Below are 17,889 nucleotides of genomic sequence, written 5' to 3' on the forward strand. Positions count from 1 at the left end.
TAGGATTTGATTTTGAGATTCTTAGCATTCTGATTCCCCATCTGTAGAACATACACCCGTCTGACATCAAAATGTGGCAAAATATTTTTAGCCTTTGTTCACATTGTATTAAAAATCAATGAACAAACAATGCATTTGGGTATGTATGGTGATTAAATCAAGCTTCTTTCTCAAGGGCCTTGAACTGATCTACCTTTTCTTAACAGGCATTAAAGACTAAATACTCAAGAATTAAACAAGTAATGGGAACTTACCTCCCATCCAATTGTGAAACCTTGTTTTTACTCTGAATAGATACTTTAAATTCAGGCTGTCCAACCCTGGCAAGTTTTAAGATTTGTGGACTTTAACTCCCAGAATTCCCTAGCCAGCCATGCTGGCTGGAAATTCTGGGAGTTGAAGTCCACAAGTCTTAATGTTGTCAAGGTTAGACAGCCCAAATATAAAGTATCTATTCAGAGTAAAAACAAGCATGATGCTTTATATGAAAAACTTTATCTTACTTATCATGCAGATTTTCACCTATGGAAGGATGATCTGTTAAAACACTTATAGTTAAGTAAAAAAAGAATCCTAACAAACACCTCATCAAAAGTTCTTCAGCATAGCAGCTATACATGACAACCAACAGAAGATATTTTTTTAAAAAGATAATAGTGTAAAATTTAAAAACACATGTGCAACTGTGCATAATTCCCAGGCTTCTTGCCCCCAAATGTTGTAAAATGTTGATGTTTTATGAGATATCACTTGAAAAAAAGAACTTGAAAGCTTTTGCTTTTTATCATGTGGAATAAAACTTTTGTGATAGCTCAAGATAGGCAAAAAATATATCTCATTTTTTTGGGGGGGAGGGCAAGAGACTGGGGTGCCTTAAGCACTAACAATTTATGTTCTCAGACGCCGTCTTAACAATTTGACGATTGTTGCTGTGAAAGGTTTAGCTATGGCAATCAATTCAGAAGCATAGTTTTACTAATTATTTCACTAATTTATTTCAGATATAAAGATGGGTTTACTGAAAGCTAGATATATGCCTCAGGGATATTGCCTTTTCCTTGTACTATAAAAGCAACATTTGGGTATTAGAAAAACATACTCCCTTCACAATTAACTATAATGAATTCCAGTGTGTTATTGCTTTTCATACCTTGCCCATTTTAAACCTTTGATAATTATGAAACATAAAGATGCTCTCGAATTGAGATTGACTCATAGTAACTACAGGGAGACAATCATGCCATTTCATTGGCAACAGTTTTATATTACTAACTTTAGAGATGCTTTTTCAGATTTCTATTTAGTCTACTATCCATCTAAGCTCTGGAGATCTATTATCCAAATACTGACTAGATCACCATGACATACTACCTTAATGTATCACTGAAACAAGAAAACAGGCTATATAGCAAAATGAAACAAATTTCACTTTCATCACTACACTGTCAGTGCTCTACTATTTTGAAGTACAACTTTTATTCCACTTGAGTGTGCATTTGCTTTCGTGATGGCATAAATTTCTCCCATTTCTCTCTAAAAAGAATAACCCCATTCAGCCTCCGTTTACAAAGGAGTGCAGAATTGCATTGCAGAATGTGGCCACACTACTATAAATGCATAATGAAATGAGCTATTCTTATCATGATGTTTTTCTAGTGCTGATAGCACAAAATAAACATCCTTAAAAGTGGTACCTGTTGGCTTATTAGATAAAGGTGAAGGAGGAAATCGGACAGAATTTGTAGAAGCGAGCCTAGGTCTGCGCCTTCTGAAGAAGCTTCTTAGTAGCCCACACTTTAAAGACTCCACAAGAGTTGTTTTCCCAGATGCAGAGTGGCCAAAGAGTTTAATTTTTATTCTTGGCTGTAGATTATGAGTAGGTCTAAGATGCTGGATGAATAATGCCCTATGTGTATCCTAAAGATAAAACAGGTATTAAATCAGACACAGTTATGATGAGAAATATTAGACTAAATATACAATACAATACAATAGCAGAGTTAGAAGGGACCTTGGAGGTCTTCTAGTCCAACCCTCTGCCTAGGCAGGAAACCCTATACCGTTCAGACAAATAGCTATCCAACATCTTCTTAAAGACTTCCAGTGTTGGGGCATTCACAACTTCTGGAGGCAAGCTGTTCCACTGATTAATTGTTCTAACTGTCAGGAAGTTTCTCCTCAGTTCTAAGTTGCTTCTCTCCTTGATTATTTTCCACCCATTGCTTCTTGTTCTACCCTCAGGTGCCTTGGAGAATAGTTTGACTCCCTCTTCTTTGTGGCAACCCCTGAGATATTGGAACACTGCTATCATGTCTCCCCTAGTCCTTCTTTCTCTTAGCTAAACATACCCAGTTCCTGCAACCGTTCTTCATATGTTTTAGTCTCCAGTCCCCTAATCATCTTTGTTGCTCTTCTCTGTACTCTTTCTAGAGTCTCCACATCTTTTTTACATCGTGGCGACCAGAACTGAATGCAGTATTCCAAGTGTGGCCTTACCAAGGCATTATAAAGTGGTATTAACACTTCACGTGATCTTGATTCTATCCCTCTGTTGATGCAGCCTAGGACTGTGTTGGCTTTTTTGGCAGCTGCTGCACACTACTGGCTCATATTTAAATGGTTAAATACTTCGTAATATACTTTTTTTTTTAAAAAAAGGACAGCTATCCAGATTTAGCATTCTGATTAAAATAACAAATCATTATTTAAGTAACTAACAATATTATTAATTACCCGGTCCTATGTTTCTAGGTAGTTTAGAACAAAGTGAATTAAATACAAATAACACAAAAATAAAATAATAAATTAAAAATACAAACAACATGGCCATATCTACAAGGACGCCCATGCCTATCTGCTAGCATCAAAAGCTCATTCCATGACTGTTTAACAGAGATGGGAGAACTGATAGGCCTTCTTAAAATTTCTAAACTAGATGGGTAGAGTTCACTGATGTTCAGCTGCTATACGTTTTACTTTTTATACTATGAAGCTTATCTGTTTTATTGTAAGCTGCCTAGAGTCATGTATGTGAAATGTGATATGGGTGGCTATATAAATCCAATGAATGAATAAGGCAATGGATGGAGCAGTAGGAATAATAAGAACAGATGAGAAACATTGGAGAATATCTAAAGATTATGGCATAAAGCAACCATGGTGGTCTCAGTGGTTATTGGCACACTGGGTGTCATATAAAAAAATATTGAATGGCACTTAGAAAATCTGTGCATTGACAAAATTTCCATCTAGCAATTACAAAAGGCTACAATGCTTGGATCAGTGCATATACATCAATACATTATGACATCCTAGGTTCTTGGGAAGAATTCAATGTGTATGAAGGTGAACAGTAGCTAAAAAATAGCAGCTGTGATTTCATATTCATATATACCAGTTAGGTATTTATATGCCACATAACTCCCTATGACTTATAAGGCTTTGTTAGTTGTGGCTAAATGGCAATAGCAATAGCACTTAGACTTATATACCGCTTCACAGTGCTTTACTGTCCCATCTAAGCAGTATTCAGAGTTAGCATTGCCCCCAACAATCTGGGGCCTTGTTCTACTGACCTTGGAAGGATGGAAGGCTGAGTCAACCTTCAGCTGATCAGGATCAAAGGAATCAAACTCCTGGCAGTGTGAGCAGAGTTAGCCTGCTGTACTGCATTTTAAGCCATTATTACTATTCAAATGGAATTTGTCCTTTTTCACTAAACAACTTCAATATCATTTATATCATGCAATTAAACTAAAACTAGTATTATCTTATAATTAAGGTACTCATTGCTAAATGTTTACTTGATTTCCAGAATTTCCCCAAGACTCCTACAGAACTTTGTCAAATTGAGAACTGACAACAAATTATTACACAATCACTGTTTCCAAATTTCTTGAAACTTTTTTTCATAACGCCTTTTAAAGTGTTAGGTGAAGTGATACAAATATGGATTCTTCATTATAAGTCACTGTGTGCTTACTATAAGATGCTTTGAGAACTTACTTAAATGGAAAAAAACAGAAAGACAGGATATAAATTTAAATATAAATAATACTGCAATTTCATTCCTTTACCTTTTTCAACCTTGTAAGCAGACTAGCTACATGGTCATGCTGCTCTGCTCTAGCCAAATCTTCTGCTGTTTTTCCATCCTATAAGAAGACAAAAAGTCAGTTAAAATGAATTTTTGTTCATGTCCGAATCAGTACCATCCTTCTATTGATTTCAGGATGATAAGAAAATAATTTTTCAGAATGAAGCAGTTTAGAAGATATTTTGTATGGAACCTTTAATGTATTTAACATCGTAACTATTTCATCATTTCTAGATAAATTTACAATTATTTGATATTTGATGTTTAAAGTTTAACATCTTAAACCAACTTTTCACTTTCTCAAACGGTGTTTTTCTTTTTCTTTTAGTGAGCAATACAAAAATGCTTTAAAAGATGGTGAAGTAGATATGTTTTTCCTGATCTAATAAGAAGCAAGGTATTGGAAATTATCAGTGTTAAAGCTTATAAGAAGCACAGAATTTTATTCAGTTATTTAACTAATAAATTTATTAAAGGACCACCTCTCTCCTGTTCTACTAAATCTGGTAGGAGCAGCATACTCTTGCTGCAGTCAATTAAAGAATGCCAAGAAGCATGTCTTTTCAGTTGTGGCACCTAACTTCTGTAACACCTGATCACCCGAAACACTTAGCCCGACCCAGGATCATTTTGCTCAATATATAAATGAATAAATAAAAGTGGCTTTGAGACATTTGTTTAATTGGGTTCACTTTATTTAGTTTTAGGACTTTTGTGGAAAACTGATAATGTTTTAGGTTATACTTACAGATGTTTAACATTCAAAAGGGTTCACAAACTTGTAAGCACTATTGTAAACTCTTGTGTACATTTTCATGATTTTCTTTGCCAAACATGAAACCAAACATGCATCATAGCACTATCACTTAGCATCTTTTGTATTACAAGCATTGATATAAGCAATGCTTAGAACAGTGACGGCGAATCTTTTAGACACAGAGTGTCCAAACTACATACATGCACATGCCCAAACTAAAAGCTGCAGGTGTGAATGCATGCATGCACATACATGTGTGCATGCATGTGCAGACATGCACACATGTGCAGCAGAGACCGAAGCCCAGCTGTCCGGGAGGAGGCGGGGCATCTCAACACCAGCAAGAGGTAAGATCTTTTTCTTTTGTGAGCTTCTGTTTCGTCTTTTGCAGGGAAACAGAAGCTCACTAAAGAAACGTCAGAGATCTGACCTGGGGTGACGGTGCACATGCCAGCAGAGAGGGCTCTGCATGCAACCTCTGGCATGGGTGCCATAGGTTAGCCATCATGGGCTTCAAATATAGGCTTTATTTCTATGAAGGATACCACTGGTACTGAGCTTGAAGCTTTCAGCTGAATATGTGCTTTTTTATATAATAACAAAGTGATGTGTTAATTATTTTTTTGTTCTACAGACACACATTCAGGTAGTCCTCAACTTACGACCACAATTCAGCCCAAAATTTATGTTGCCAAGTGAGAAATCTATTAAATGAATTTTATGACTTTTCTCTCCACATTTGTTAAATGAATGACTGCAGTTCTTAAAATAGTAAAATGGTTGTTAAGTGAATCTGTATTCCCCACTGACTTTGCTTGTCAGAAGATCGTAAAAGAGGATCTCATGATTCTAGGACACTGCAACTGTCATAAATGTGAGTCAGTTGTCAAGAATTCACATGACCATGGGGATGCTGCAATGGTCATAAGTGTGAAAAATGGTCATAAGTCACTTTTTCAGTGCCCATGCAACTTCAAATGGTCACTAAGTGAACTGTTGTAAGTTGAGGACTACCTGTACTTAACAAGGAGATGCATTGATTGTTGTCCCCGTAGATATAAGCAGAATATTAGAATGAAATCTTCAGTTGTATTAATGTGGATGGAACATAATGGGCCAACCATTAATTGTTTTCAAATTGTTGTAACCTACTCTATAAGGTAAGTTTTGAGAAATAAACATTAGAAGAGTTAAAAGGCATTTTTATTTCATGGCAACAACATAAAGTAGTAGAATGCTCCACGCTGCCCAGCCTAGATTAATATTTTTATGGGGGTTAATAAATGCCAAAATCTTTCTGCCCAGAAATACAAATCAGCCTAAAAATTATTTTCTCACAACACTATCTGAAGCTTAAGAGTATTCTGATATTTTTAGAGCTTATATTTCCAGGAGGATTTGGGGGATTTTCCCCCCCAGCAAGAGGCAGTTATCTTATTTGCATATTCTAGCACTTGGAACAATTTGTATGCATTTTTATCCCTCTATATCTTTGCAAAGAATAATTAGATCAAACAAATGCCACATAAGCGATAGCTAAAAATACACAAACGCAAATAAGGATCTAAATTTTCTATTTTGGCTGGCAGAAACATAAGAACAGAAATAACCAGATGAAGATGTTATCTAAAATGCAGGAATTATTTACAATGTAGCATTTGTTTAGGCCTAATGCATTATAGATTAGTGGTTACCATTCTTGATATTATTAGGAATTAATTTATACAGTTAAAATAATCAGATTTTTTCCCCAATATCCAATGCATTTTTTTTGCTAAGGCTAAACCTTAGCCTTATTTTGTCTCTATTTTGCTTTTCGGTGATAATGTTAGCATGCTTACAAGCACCACAGAATCCTGGAATTCAATATTTTCTGATTGATTATGTGCTATTAAGTTGGTGTCAACTCTTAGTGACCATGCAGATTTTCTCCATGAAAATCTGTCCCTGGTCTGTCCTTGGTGAACCCATTGCCATGATGTCTGAGTTTATCTACCTTGTTGCTGATTATCCTCTTCTACTTCCTTCCACATTTCTCAACTTTATAGATTTCTCAAAGGGGCTCATTTGTCTCTTAAAAACCTTGGGCTGATTTTGTTCATTTTATTTGTTGTTTTCTTGGCTATCCTTGGTATTCTTAGAAATCTTCAAGTTCAGAAGCATCAAGGCTCTATCTGGCTATTTCAAAATTAATGTTCACTTCCACAAGTGTCACAGGCAGTACCACTGTCTGCACTATTCTGATCTGCATAGGTATAAAAACATCCCAGCATATTTTTTTCCAAAGTCTTCATGACACTCTGTAAAGTACTAGTCTATGATCTATTTCTTGAGCATATTGTTGATGGCTGATCCTAAAAGGCAGAAGCTATTTACTATTTCAATTCTGAGGTTGGTTTTTGTACTGGTTTGGTATTTATATTCAAACTTAGTCTTATATTTTTCACTGTGCTCCTTAACTTTATTACAGTTGTATTTATATATTTGAGGAGAGGGGACACAAGTTACTTATTGGAGGTTGATGGAAGATGACCCTACACACATGTCTAAACACATACATACATGCATGTGGACATAAAATTCTGTGTCTTGATTTCTTTATGCAATATTGTTGATTGCATTTCAGCTGCCATAAATGGATCAAGTTAGTAATTGCATACTGTTAGTTTTATAATAGTAACATGACTGTGTTGTCAGAAGTGCCTTGTTATGGCTACAAATATAGTAGAAATAAAGACTATATAAAGGCTGATTTCTCTGGCAATACTAAAAATGAAATACCATCCTTTATAGCACTGAATTGGACATGTCTTCAAAAAACTTCAATACACCTGGACTTAAAACTTATTGATGTATATGCATATAGCTTATAGGTGCCCTGCCAATTCAAAACTGTCAGAGCAAGTTACTCTCTATAAACAAAGAACAAACCGCTCACTCACCTGCACTCATGTTCCCTAGTTGGGAACCATCCTAAAAACTCAGGGAGTAGTAAGCACTCTATTGTTTTTAATAGAAAACTGCCAATAAGCAGAAAACAAAAAGATTCTACTTACAGAGGTTAAAGCCTCCACATTAGCCCCGCTAAGACAGAGGTACCGGACCACATCAAGGATTCCGTTATTTGCAGCCAGATGTAAAGGAGTTCGCCCATACTATAAAAGAAACATGGTGTTTTTGTTAAGTAATAAACTAGTAAATCTACAAATTCATTTTCTGGTCAGTTGGCAAAGAAAAATATGCCCTCAGTAGAACAGTTGAAATATATCAAGCAACTTATAATGGGAAAAGTGCTATAAAATACAGGATATGAGGCACACAAGAGCATAACAACTAGAACAATAGGACAGCTTGTCATCTCAGATGCACATCTGGTTTTGAATTCTTCTTGGCCAAGTGACCAAACTTTACTTACATTAGAAATTAAAAATTAATTTTAAATTTTCATGCACTGCTATATCCTTGCTCTTAAAAATGTTATGAACTTCCATCTTTACAATTCAGATGACAGCAATTCTTTAGAGCTGTCTAGACTTATATATGTACTACTGTAATTTCAGCTATACAGACAACTCCCACAAAGTGCACAATTTATTGAGCCAAGCATAAAGTGTTCCAAGATATATTTATAGCATACAAAGAGCTTTCAGTCTATTTTGAGCTTAGTCTTGCCTACAAATCTGAAAACAGGACAATTATAAAAAAGGTAATTTCCTCATACTAAAAAAAAACAACCCACACATCATACAAACTCAAAATAGGTCCACAATTAGCTAGTGAATTATGACAAATAAGTAAATCTTAGAATAACTCAGCTCATTGTATGAGAGGGAAATAAGAAAATTTTCATTTTATGTTTTACTTTCTGTTGCGGTAAGGAACAATTCTGCTATATTAGCAGAAGTTCTTGGAATTTTTAATTTTGTCAATAGTTTTATTCTCTACTGATGACTTTAAAACAACTGAACGTTAGGAAGCAAGATGAATTTATCAGTTAAATATATATCAGTAGATAGTAGGAAAAACTGACAAATGGATTAATCTCCTGACAGTTTATAAATTCTGTGGAATTAGGATTCTGGCAGGAAAATGATATATAATGAAAAGTTTATTTTCTTATATTCCTTGAGGAAGACAGAAAAACACCACACTTTCTCTATCCAATTCCTCTTCTCAATTATATTGCAATACAATTCTTAGATTTTAAATTGATAACAATCTGATCTTGAACAATACAATAATGCTTACTGTCCAGTAAATAAAACTTTGAATTGTCTCATCTATCCATTCTACAAAAATTTTTATCTTACATTTTTTTAGTTTATTCAAAAAAAATTTTAAATATAAAACACCAAAATATTTAAAAAAAGAAAAGAAAAAAATCAACAAAAAAACCCTGACAAAAAAGTGTTTTGAAAGAAAATTAACTAACTAAAACATCTAACATCCTCCCTAGTTGAATTCTGACAATATTACAACAACATTACAATAATAATGTAACAATATTAGTTTCCCATCCCTTGTGAAACAGGAAAAATAATTCAAACTGTTGTACTACTAAATCTACTTGCAAATTGTTAGCTTATCATCTTTAAACTATATTAATACCAAAATGGTTAACACTAAAAACAATAATAATTAACTTATTATGCAAGAGTATAATAATAATAAAAATTGTAAACAATAATAAGGAAAAGACAAGATTAAAATTGCAAAACCCTCTGTTAACAAACTGTTATTGTAGTCAACTCATAGAAAAATCATCATGGCTTCAATTATAATCATCCCAAATATCAGTCCTAACTGATACCAGATCAAATATCCATGTTTGCTTCTTTATACCATCTCTTATCAATTGCTGATTGATTGTATATCATAAGTCAAGTCTCTAAAGCCAATCTATCTTCTCCCCCAAAAAACAGATAGCAATAGCACTTAGACATATATACTGCTTTGTCTCCTTCCCTAAGCAGTTTACAGAGTCAGCATATTGCCCCTAACAATCTGTGTTCTCATTTTACCCACTCGGAAGGATGGAAGGCTGAGTCAACCTTGAGCCTGGTGAGATTTGAACTGCCAAATTGCAGTCAGCCAGCAGTCAAAGAAGTAACCTGCAGTACTGCAATCTAACCACTGTGCCACTGTGCCTCATAAAACCATTCCTCAATTAGATGTATGAAGTCCATTTCCCAGGCTCCATCAACCCCACCCCCAAAAAAAACTCGTTTGCCATTTATCCACCCAAAAATTTTGATCTAAACTTGAATTCCTCTGGAACAGGTTTTGGGGGTGCCGAGAATAGAATAAATAGAATAAATATTATTTTAGAATTATTTTGAATAAAATTATTCATTATTTTGAAATAGGTTTAAAATAAATCCAGGTGGCCCATAGCAAGAAAAATAAGAATCTGCTAAGAACAACATGTGTTTAAGGTACAACAGTCACACAAAAAAATTCAATCATATACTTTCTAAGTTTTTATGGGTTTTATGTGCTTTCTAGAACTCTATCCCAAAGCACTTGGTTGCTTTATTTGTGCTAATGTTATTCTCAGAAGAAGTTGAATAAAAACAACTACAAGCCAACTTTTATTTGGAAACATCTATCTCCCTTTTTGGAACCAATTGCAAATTCCTTCCATGTTCTACTCCCTAAAAACTTTTGTGCCAACTCCTCTCAACCAACGAAAGATAAGATAATTGAAATAACAAAAGCTGGATTATTTGCTCTTAATTCTGCTTTCCTGATAAACAGTTTCTAGAAGGCCTCTGTTTTTAATTACTCAATCAGCCAAGATTACACTAATAGAAGAAGACAGAGGCCTCATTTACATAAACTTTTTACTTCGCAGCTGGTGACATTTACACTTAAAAATGATCCAAATGTATGATTTCATGAGATCAGCCAAAAATCCAATGTTTTCATTTTAAAGTTTTAGCACAGAAGGTCACAGGGTTTTATTTTAGATGACAAAACTATACTGCAATTCTATTTAAATCTCTAAAATTCAAAAATGTTCCTTAATGCACTTTTGAAATCAATTGCTTTTTTCGGCAACTAAATGTTTCCTTATTCAGATGTTCATTATACAATACTGGACATTCAAATCTGTCTGGTTTTTTCATCATCTATCAACACCATGGAAAATAGGCTTATAAGGAAATCCAGACAATCAAGATAGTTATTTAGATTTTAATTCCCCCCCACCCCCAATTTCATACACTTTACTAACACATTTCCACAAAGCAAGTATATGAGGTATTGAGTTTTTAAATATCATTACTAGAATAACAACAGATATTTTTTACATTGTATTACTAATTTTTGAATGTATACTGAAATGCTAAAGAATATTGTCTGACATATGTTTGTGATTAATGAAATGACAAAAAAGAGAAAAAGAAAAAATAGACTTTGTCAGAGGCATATCCTCCCTAACTTTTTTTGATTTATAAAACATAATAATTCTTTTATCCTTTATCATTCATACACTTTTTAAAATTAAAGATTGGTTTACCTACAGCAGTCACCTTCTTATTTCACCTGCTACACAGAATGGAACAACTTGATAATTATGTTGAGAGAAAGGTTGGCGTATTCATCTACCTGCTACTGAAAAATATGACTGAATAATTAACTAGGAAATCCAGATATATACTAATTATATTCAATCCATTCTACGGTCTATGCTGCCTACTAATTGCTTATTTGAACAATGACACGGAGGAGATATCTATGCAAGATAATATAGCTTCAAAAGTTCAAAACCAAATAAGCTGATAATAGTTTTTTTTTTAAAGACAAAAAAGCATTTTTCATTAGGAAAGCTAGCAAACAGATGCTGATGGGATCATACAGTGCAACATTTATTTTCCTATTGATTCTAGCGTCTGTAGGGAAAAATCCCTCTATGTCCTTAAAACGTAGCTACTACACAAAAATGAAATCCCGTATTCTTCCCAAATATAAATGTAGTTCATTTAAAAAGGTATTTTAATGTACACTTATTATAAGTATTTATAGAATTAGATTTATTATTTTTATTACCTTGTTGGTCATATCGATGTTACAGTTTGCTTCACAGAGTGCCATTACAATGGGGACATTTCCATCTTTGCAAGCTACGTGAAGAGGAGCGTTACCATGTCTATCTTGAAAATCTATAGAACAACCTCGACTAATCAGCATTTTTACTACTTCTAGCTGACATCTTCGTACAGCAAGGTGAAGGGCTATGTGTCCACCCTAAAACATAAATACAGGTAATTATTTCTTCTGCAGTGAACAAAATTTCTATGAAATACACACACATACACACACACACATACGCACACATATCTGTCATATGCAGATATAGATATGGAATATATTACATAGCTATAGTTATGGATGAATTCACATATAAGAGATTTAATTTTCAAGAAAAAGAAATGATCATCTTCTGCCAAATTACCATATTTTTGCAAAAATAAGGTACCGTACATTTTCTCTCCCAAAAGACTATCTAAAGATGTGTGTGTTTTATTTTACATTTGTTCAGTACATGATAATACGAGATAATGATGAATGCAAGCAAATGGGGGCAGAATGTACAATGAAAGCAAGGATTTGAAATTAAAGCAAATGAGTAGGAGGAATTGCTATAACTTTGGGAGGAACTGGCTCTAGCTGGCTCTGCGGATGAATGCTTGCGATGGAGCTCTCCTACAAAGCCTTTCCGCATAAATGAGCTGGTGTAAAAAAAAGTTAGAGATATCACTTAAAAGTTACTTGGGCTTATTTTTTTACTTAGTTTGGAATAATCCTTTCGAAAACTATACCAAGTATGTAGTAGCAAAAGGGGATCATTCAGACTGAAAAGGAAATCTGAAAGTAAGTGAGAAAAAAAAGGGAAGCGTACTGAACAATAAAGGAGATTGAAATATGAGTCAACCGTAAAGTCAAAAAATAACTAAAATGAGTTAGCAGAGTTAATCACTACACAGTGCTGAGATTCATAAAAATAACTGCATTTACAACAGGAGTGCTTATGAGTGCATTTAGTTTTCAAAGAATACCTTTATTTAATAATAAATAGTGACTGCTATATCCAAAGAGGTATTGAAGAATACAACACATACCGCTTTGTATTATTTAAAAGCTTGTTAAATGTTTCTCATTGAACCATAAACTAACCTTGTCAGTTGCATCAAGGTCAGCGCCATGCTCTGCCAAGCATTCCACAATATCATGGTAACCTCTAGCTGAAGCTGTCAAAAGTGGAGTTTCCCCTTCTTTATTTTTAATGTTCACATTACAGCCTGCCTTACAAAGTGCTTTGGTAACAAGAAAATAGCCATGCCAAGCAGCACAGTGCAAAGGAGTTTCTTCTTCCTATAAAGTAATTTTGAAGGACTTACATTAATAAAGTTATATCCCACATCCTTTTTGCTTTACCACTATTTAAAACACCATTTTAAATTTGGCTCAATTAATAAGTCACCTGGGTACATTCCGTGTCATTATTTATTCATGTTTCATGAGCTATCCTATAAATATAGGATATGATAGCAGTCTTCCAATATTTAAGGGGCTGTCACAAAAAAAGAGGCAATCAACCTATTCTTCAAAGCACTGAACTCAGGATAGGAAATAACAGATGGAAACCTATCAAGCACAGATCTAACCTAGAACAAGGAGAAATTTTCTGACAGTGAGAATAGTTAATCAGTGGAATGGCTTGCCTTCAGAAGTTGTGGCTGTTCCATTACTGGAAATTTTAAGAAGATATTGGAAAGCCATTTACATGCAATACTTTTCAACATTTACAGACAACAACTTAGATATGAAATCATAGTATTAATCAATTCAAGTGACTGAACTAGACAATTATAAATTAAGGAATTGGTGCCAAGGTTGGCTGGTTCTCTACAATATCTCAAGTTTATATCAGGTTCTTATTTCTTCACAAGTAATATTATAAGATTGACTTTCTTAGGTGTTTTAGATTATTAATATAGAGTGTGGAATGATGTAGAGAGCTTTTGAAGTTGAGATTCTTTTCAAGCCTAGATAGCGATATTATAAAGAAAAAAGTGTAGTAGAAGACCAAAATTCTGACTTATTACAAAGACAAGCTTTTCATATTTCTGAGTTTATTAACAATTTTAAATAAGAAAGCACTTTACAACTTATATTTGCATTTCAGAAGCTACTTGCACTTCAAAAAAATCAGCATAAATAAATCTTCATTACTCACTTTATCTTGAAAATTAGGATTAGATCCAATGCTACAGAGGTATTGAACTACATCAACATGACCATATCGAGAAGCCACATGGAGTGCAGTTTCTCCAGACTGTATTAGAAGACAACCACGCACAAATATTATTTCTTACACCAGACTGTAGAAAATACCTACATTATGACTGCATTTACCTAATACAATTTATAATGATTAACTCCACTAATTTACTTTTCTTCATTTGCATAATTCACTGTAAAAATGTAGGTTATGACTGCACAACATGCTTAACAAAATATAGTTGTATTTTATGGTTAAGTGTAATATGGAAATATACCTCATGAATTCCACTACATCTACCGGCACATAAAAAAAACTAGATATGTGGGAGTAGTAAAGAACATACTTAAAACAGTTCTTCTCAACAGATGAGTGAAACCCTTTTTCAAAAAAAAAAAATTCTTCTCGTCCTACTTCCATAGCTAATGTTCTATAAATAAATTATATTTTCCATTACTTGCTGTTAAATTTTAAATGTGCCCACCTAGCAAAAATGTAGCTTATTAAAAATTAGAGTATGTCTTTTTTTATTGAAAAACAATAAGACTTTTGTACTTACCTTGTCTCTAACATCCAAAGGACATTTATTTGTATGGAGAAATTTCAGAGTTTCTATGTGACCATGCCGAGACGCCCAGTATATTGAATTGGATCCTGCCTGTCCAAAATATTTTATGGTAATAATCAACAAAACCATACACTAATTTGAGAAAATTGTTTCATACATCCTCAGAATTATAGTTTTATGTCAGATAGATACAGCTCATGAATTGAAAAGGAAGATCTTGCAAGATCGTAATTTGAACCTGAATTAACTAAAACAATGTTCATAATCTACAATGAACACTTATAAAACACAGATATTTAATCTCTATCCTTCTACACTAAACTATCAATATGTCACATGTTTTATTTTATTAGCAATGACCAATTAGTTTCCCACCTTATCTTGGACATCAACGCGGGCACCTCGCTTTAGAAATAACTGTAGCATCTGAATATTCCCACATCCAGAAGCAATCAGAAATGGAGGTGTTCCATGCTAGGGAAAAACAACAATGTGGAATTCTATAAGGATTTCATAACAGTACAATTAGAACGTAATTCTATAGACTTAATAGTGCTCAGTTTTGAACTTATATTATGCATTTCTTATATATTTTGGAGATGTTTTCATGCTGCTTGGTTCATTTCTATTAAATATGGGGAGAAAACATAAGTAACAAAGATATGATCACAGATGAATCAATGCAGTGATGTATGCTTGGTGTTAAATACATTAACAGCATACTAGAAAATAATGCACATTTTCTCCAATATATTATAAAACATGTTATCATATAAAATAAATAAATAAATATTTTCCTCCACACATTTTTGAACACTGAGCAACTAAACAGACAATAACAACAACATACCTTGTTTGGTTGATTGACATCATAATTGGTCAAAGACCCCAAAAGATGCTGAAGGCCAGGAACATTGTCATCATTGATAGCGTGAATGATGGCCTTCATTACAAATGAATCTTCCTCGTCCTCATAAATTAAGCAAAATGAAGCATAGAGTTGTAAATGGAAGGGGGAATAGGAAAAAAAAAGATAATTAATTTGAGGGATAAGTACCCTTATAGAGAGCAAACAAAGCAAAATAAGGGCCATAGCAATATATTGCAGTGTTGACAGGATTACAACAGTATTCTTAATGGGAATTATGCTGCTACACTATATGCATTAGAAGCATGCATTTTCAAATGGCTCTATCCAAGGAATTCTTCAGTGTCAGTTCAAACATCTAACATGTAGCAACTTTGTTCTAATCTAAGGAGATTTTTACTTTCTTCAAGTGTCCATTTTGCAAGCATAAAGAGGCAATGCATGAAGAAATATAATGAAAAGGCTTGAGGCCAAACAGGTTTACTTATATTCTTTTTTTTTTAATCTCATGTCTTTCATTTCTTTGGCTCAGTATTTTTACTCCTTTTCTGTATTTTGTATTAAGTATCTGTCTTGTTTTATAAAACATTTCAACATGTGGTAGGAGTGAGCAGCAAAGGTTTTGCAGAAGTAAAAATTACATAATTTAAATGTTGCAGTCCTGCAAAAGTAGTCTTATGTTTATTTATATTTTATGTCACAAGACGTCAAGATTAAAATTCATCTTCTGAAATAGTTGGTTTAGTAACTGAATTGGCTTTAAAAAGTACCCCCAGCAAGCAGAAATCCCATTTAAAATAATTAGAAAATCAGCAGATGGACAGAAATAAAAAAGAATCACCCTGCAAAATTTCTTATACTTTTCTTTTTCAAGAACAAATTTGTTCAGTACATGTATCAACTATTTAAGAAAATACATAAAGAAAATAAAGGTATCCAAATTGTATTAAATATATATCTTATAGATTTATACATTTGAATAGAAGTCTCATGAGGTCAATATAAACAAAGGCAATATACGCTGCTGTAAATTGTACCTGAACTGAATTACATATTCTCAAACCATCCTAATTACTAAGGGCTACAAAGAGCTGAATTGACATAACTGTTACATTTTTTTCAGAATGTAAATTTTATGTAAAGAGAAATTCTAATTTAGTTTTAAGTTATTTAGTAGACCTTCTATTAGGCTTGAAACAACTGCTTCCTGGTTTTAATTTTCTATGGCAGGGGTCCCTAATATCCGCAGCCTGTTTGGAACCAGGACACACAGGCACAGGGAGTGTGCGAGTGCATGGTGAGGCTCCCATCACGCGAGTGGTGGCTGTCTTGCATTGGTGCATGAAGCTCCCCTCACGTGAGCGGCAGCTGCTTGATCTCACGCGTGAAGCTGCCCTTATGCAAGTGACCGTCTTGCGCTTGTGCACAAAGTTACCTACCACTCACAAGGAACTATCCCCTCTCCCCCTGGACCACCAAGCGAGAAAGGTTGGGGACCACTGTTCTATGGTATATTGTTATAACTTCACTTTGAATTCTTTAAATTCTTATTCATTTAAGAAGCTAGAATTTTAAATGGTAGTATGTCCGGCTCATTTCACTAAAACTTCATACAAATTATCAGAACTTGGCCCAGTGTAGTAATGATAAGCATTTAATTTAACCAAGAAAAAGATATAGGTAATCTTTGACTTACAACCATTCTTTCTGTGACTGTTCATTAAATTACAATGGCACTGAAAATTGTACCATTTTTAGGACTGTTTTTCACACTTAAGACAATTGCAAGAATCTTATGGTCATATGATCAAAATTCGCACACTTGGCAACTGGCATGTATTTCTGATGGTTGCAGTGTCCTTGGGTCATGTGATCACTTTTTGTGACTTTCTTACAAGCAAAGTCACTTGACAACCACATTACTAATTTAATAATTGCAATGATTTACTTAATAACTGTGGCAAGAAAGATTGTAAAATGAGGCAAAACTCACTTAACAATTGTCTTACTTAGCAATGAAAATTTTAGGCTCAATTGTAACTGTAAGTCGAGGGCTACTTTTAATTTGAGAGCTGCTCACTTTAGTATATTAAAGATATAAATTCTTATGTACAAACCGTGCATAAAATAAAGATTGGTAACCTGAGATGGAAGCTCAGCTATATTAGCTTTGTTCATTAAGATACTTTTAAGGTTCAGACCAACTCCCAAGATTCCCAGCCACTTGGCCAATTATGTTTGTGGTAGCTGTATTGCATACATCCCCAATTTGGGGATGGCTGCTTGATAGACATATCATTAATTTATTACTAGT

General features: G+C 33.8%; 1 protein-coding gene across 3 annotated transcripts in view; it reads right to left on the reverse strand.

The window, feature by feature from the left end:
* Positions 1-17,889, reverse strand: part of DAPK1 (death associated protein kinase 1) — a 65,685-nt gene that overhangs the window by 12,182 nt on the left and 35,614 nt on the right. For all 3 annotated transcript variants that reach the window (XM_081945626.1, XM_081945628.1, XM_081945627.1), the window contains exons 12-20: positions 15,558-15,677; positions 15,083-15,181; positions 14,699-14,797; positions 14,095-14,193; positions 13,032-13,229; positions 11,904-12,101; positions 7,910-8,008; positions 4,077-4,154; positions 1,695-1,917 (exon numbers count right to left, since the gene is read on the reverse strand). In XM_081945626.1, the coding sequence (XP_081801752.1) occupies positions 1,695-1,917; positions 4,077-4,154; positions 7,910-8,008; positions 11,904-12,101; positions 13,032-13,229; positions 14,095-14,193; positions 14,699-14,797; positions 15,083-15,181; positions 15,558-15,677 (1,213 nt within the window). The remainder of the gene's footprint in view (positions 1-1,694; positions 1,918-4,076; positions 4,155-7,909; positions 8,009-11,903; positions 12,102-13,031; positions 13,230-14,094; positions 14,194-14,698; positions 14,798-15,082; positions 15,182-15,557; positions 15,678-17,889) is intronic.

This window comes from Natrix helvetica, assembly GCF_964273705.1.
Source record: "Natrix helvetica genome assembly, chromosome: 2".
In the NCBI taxonomy this organism is placed as follows: domain Eukaryota; kingdom Metazoa; phylum Chordata; class Lepidosauria; order Squamata; family Natricidae; genus Natrix; species Natrix helvetica.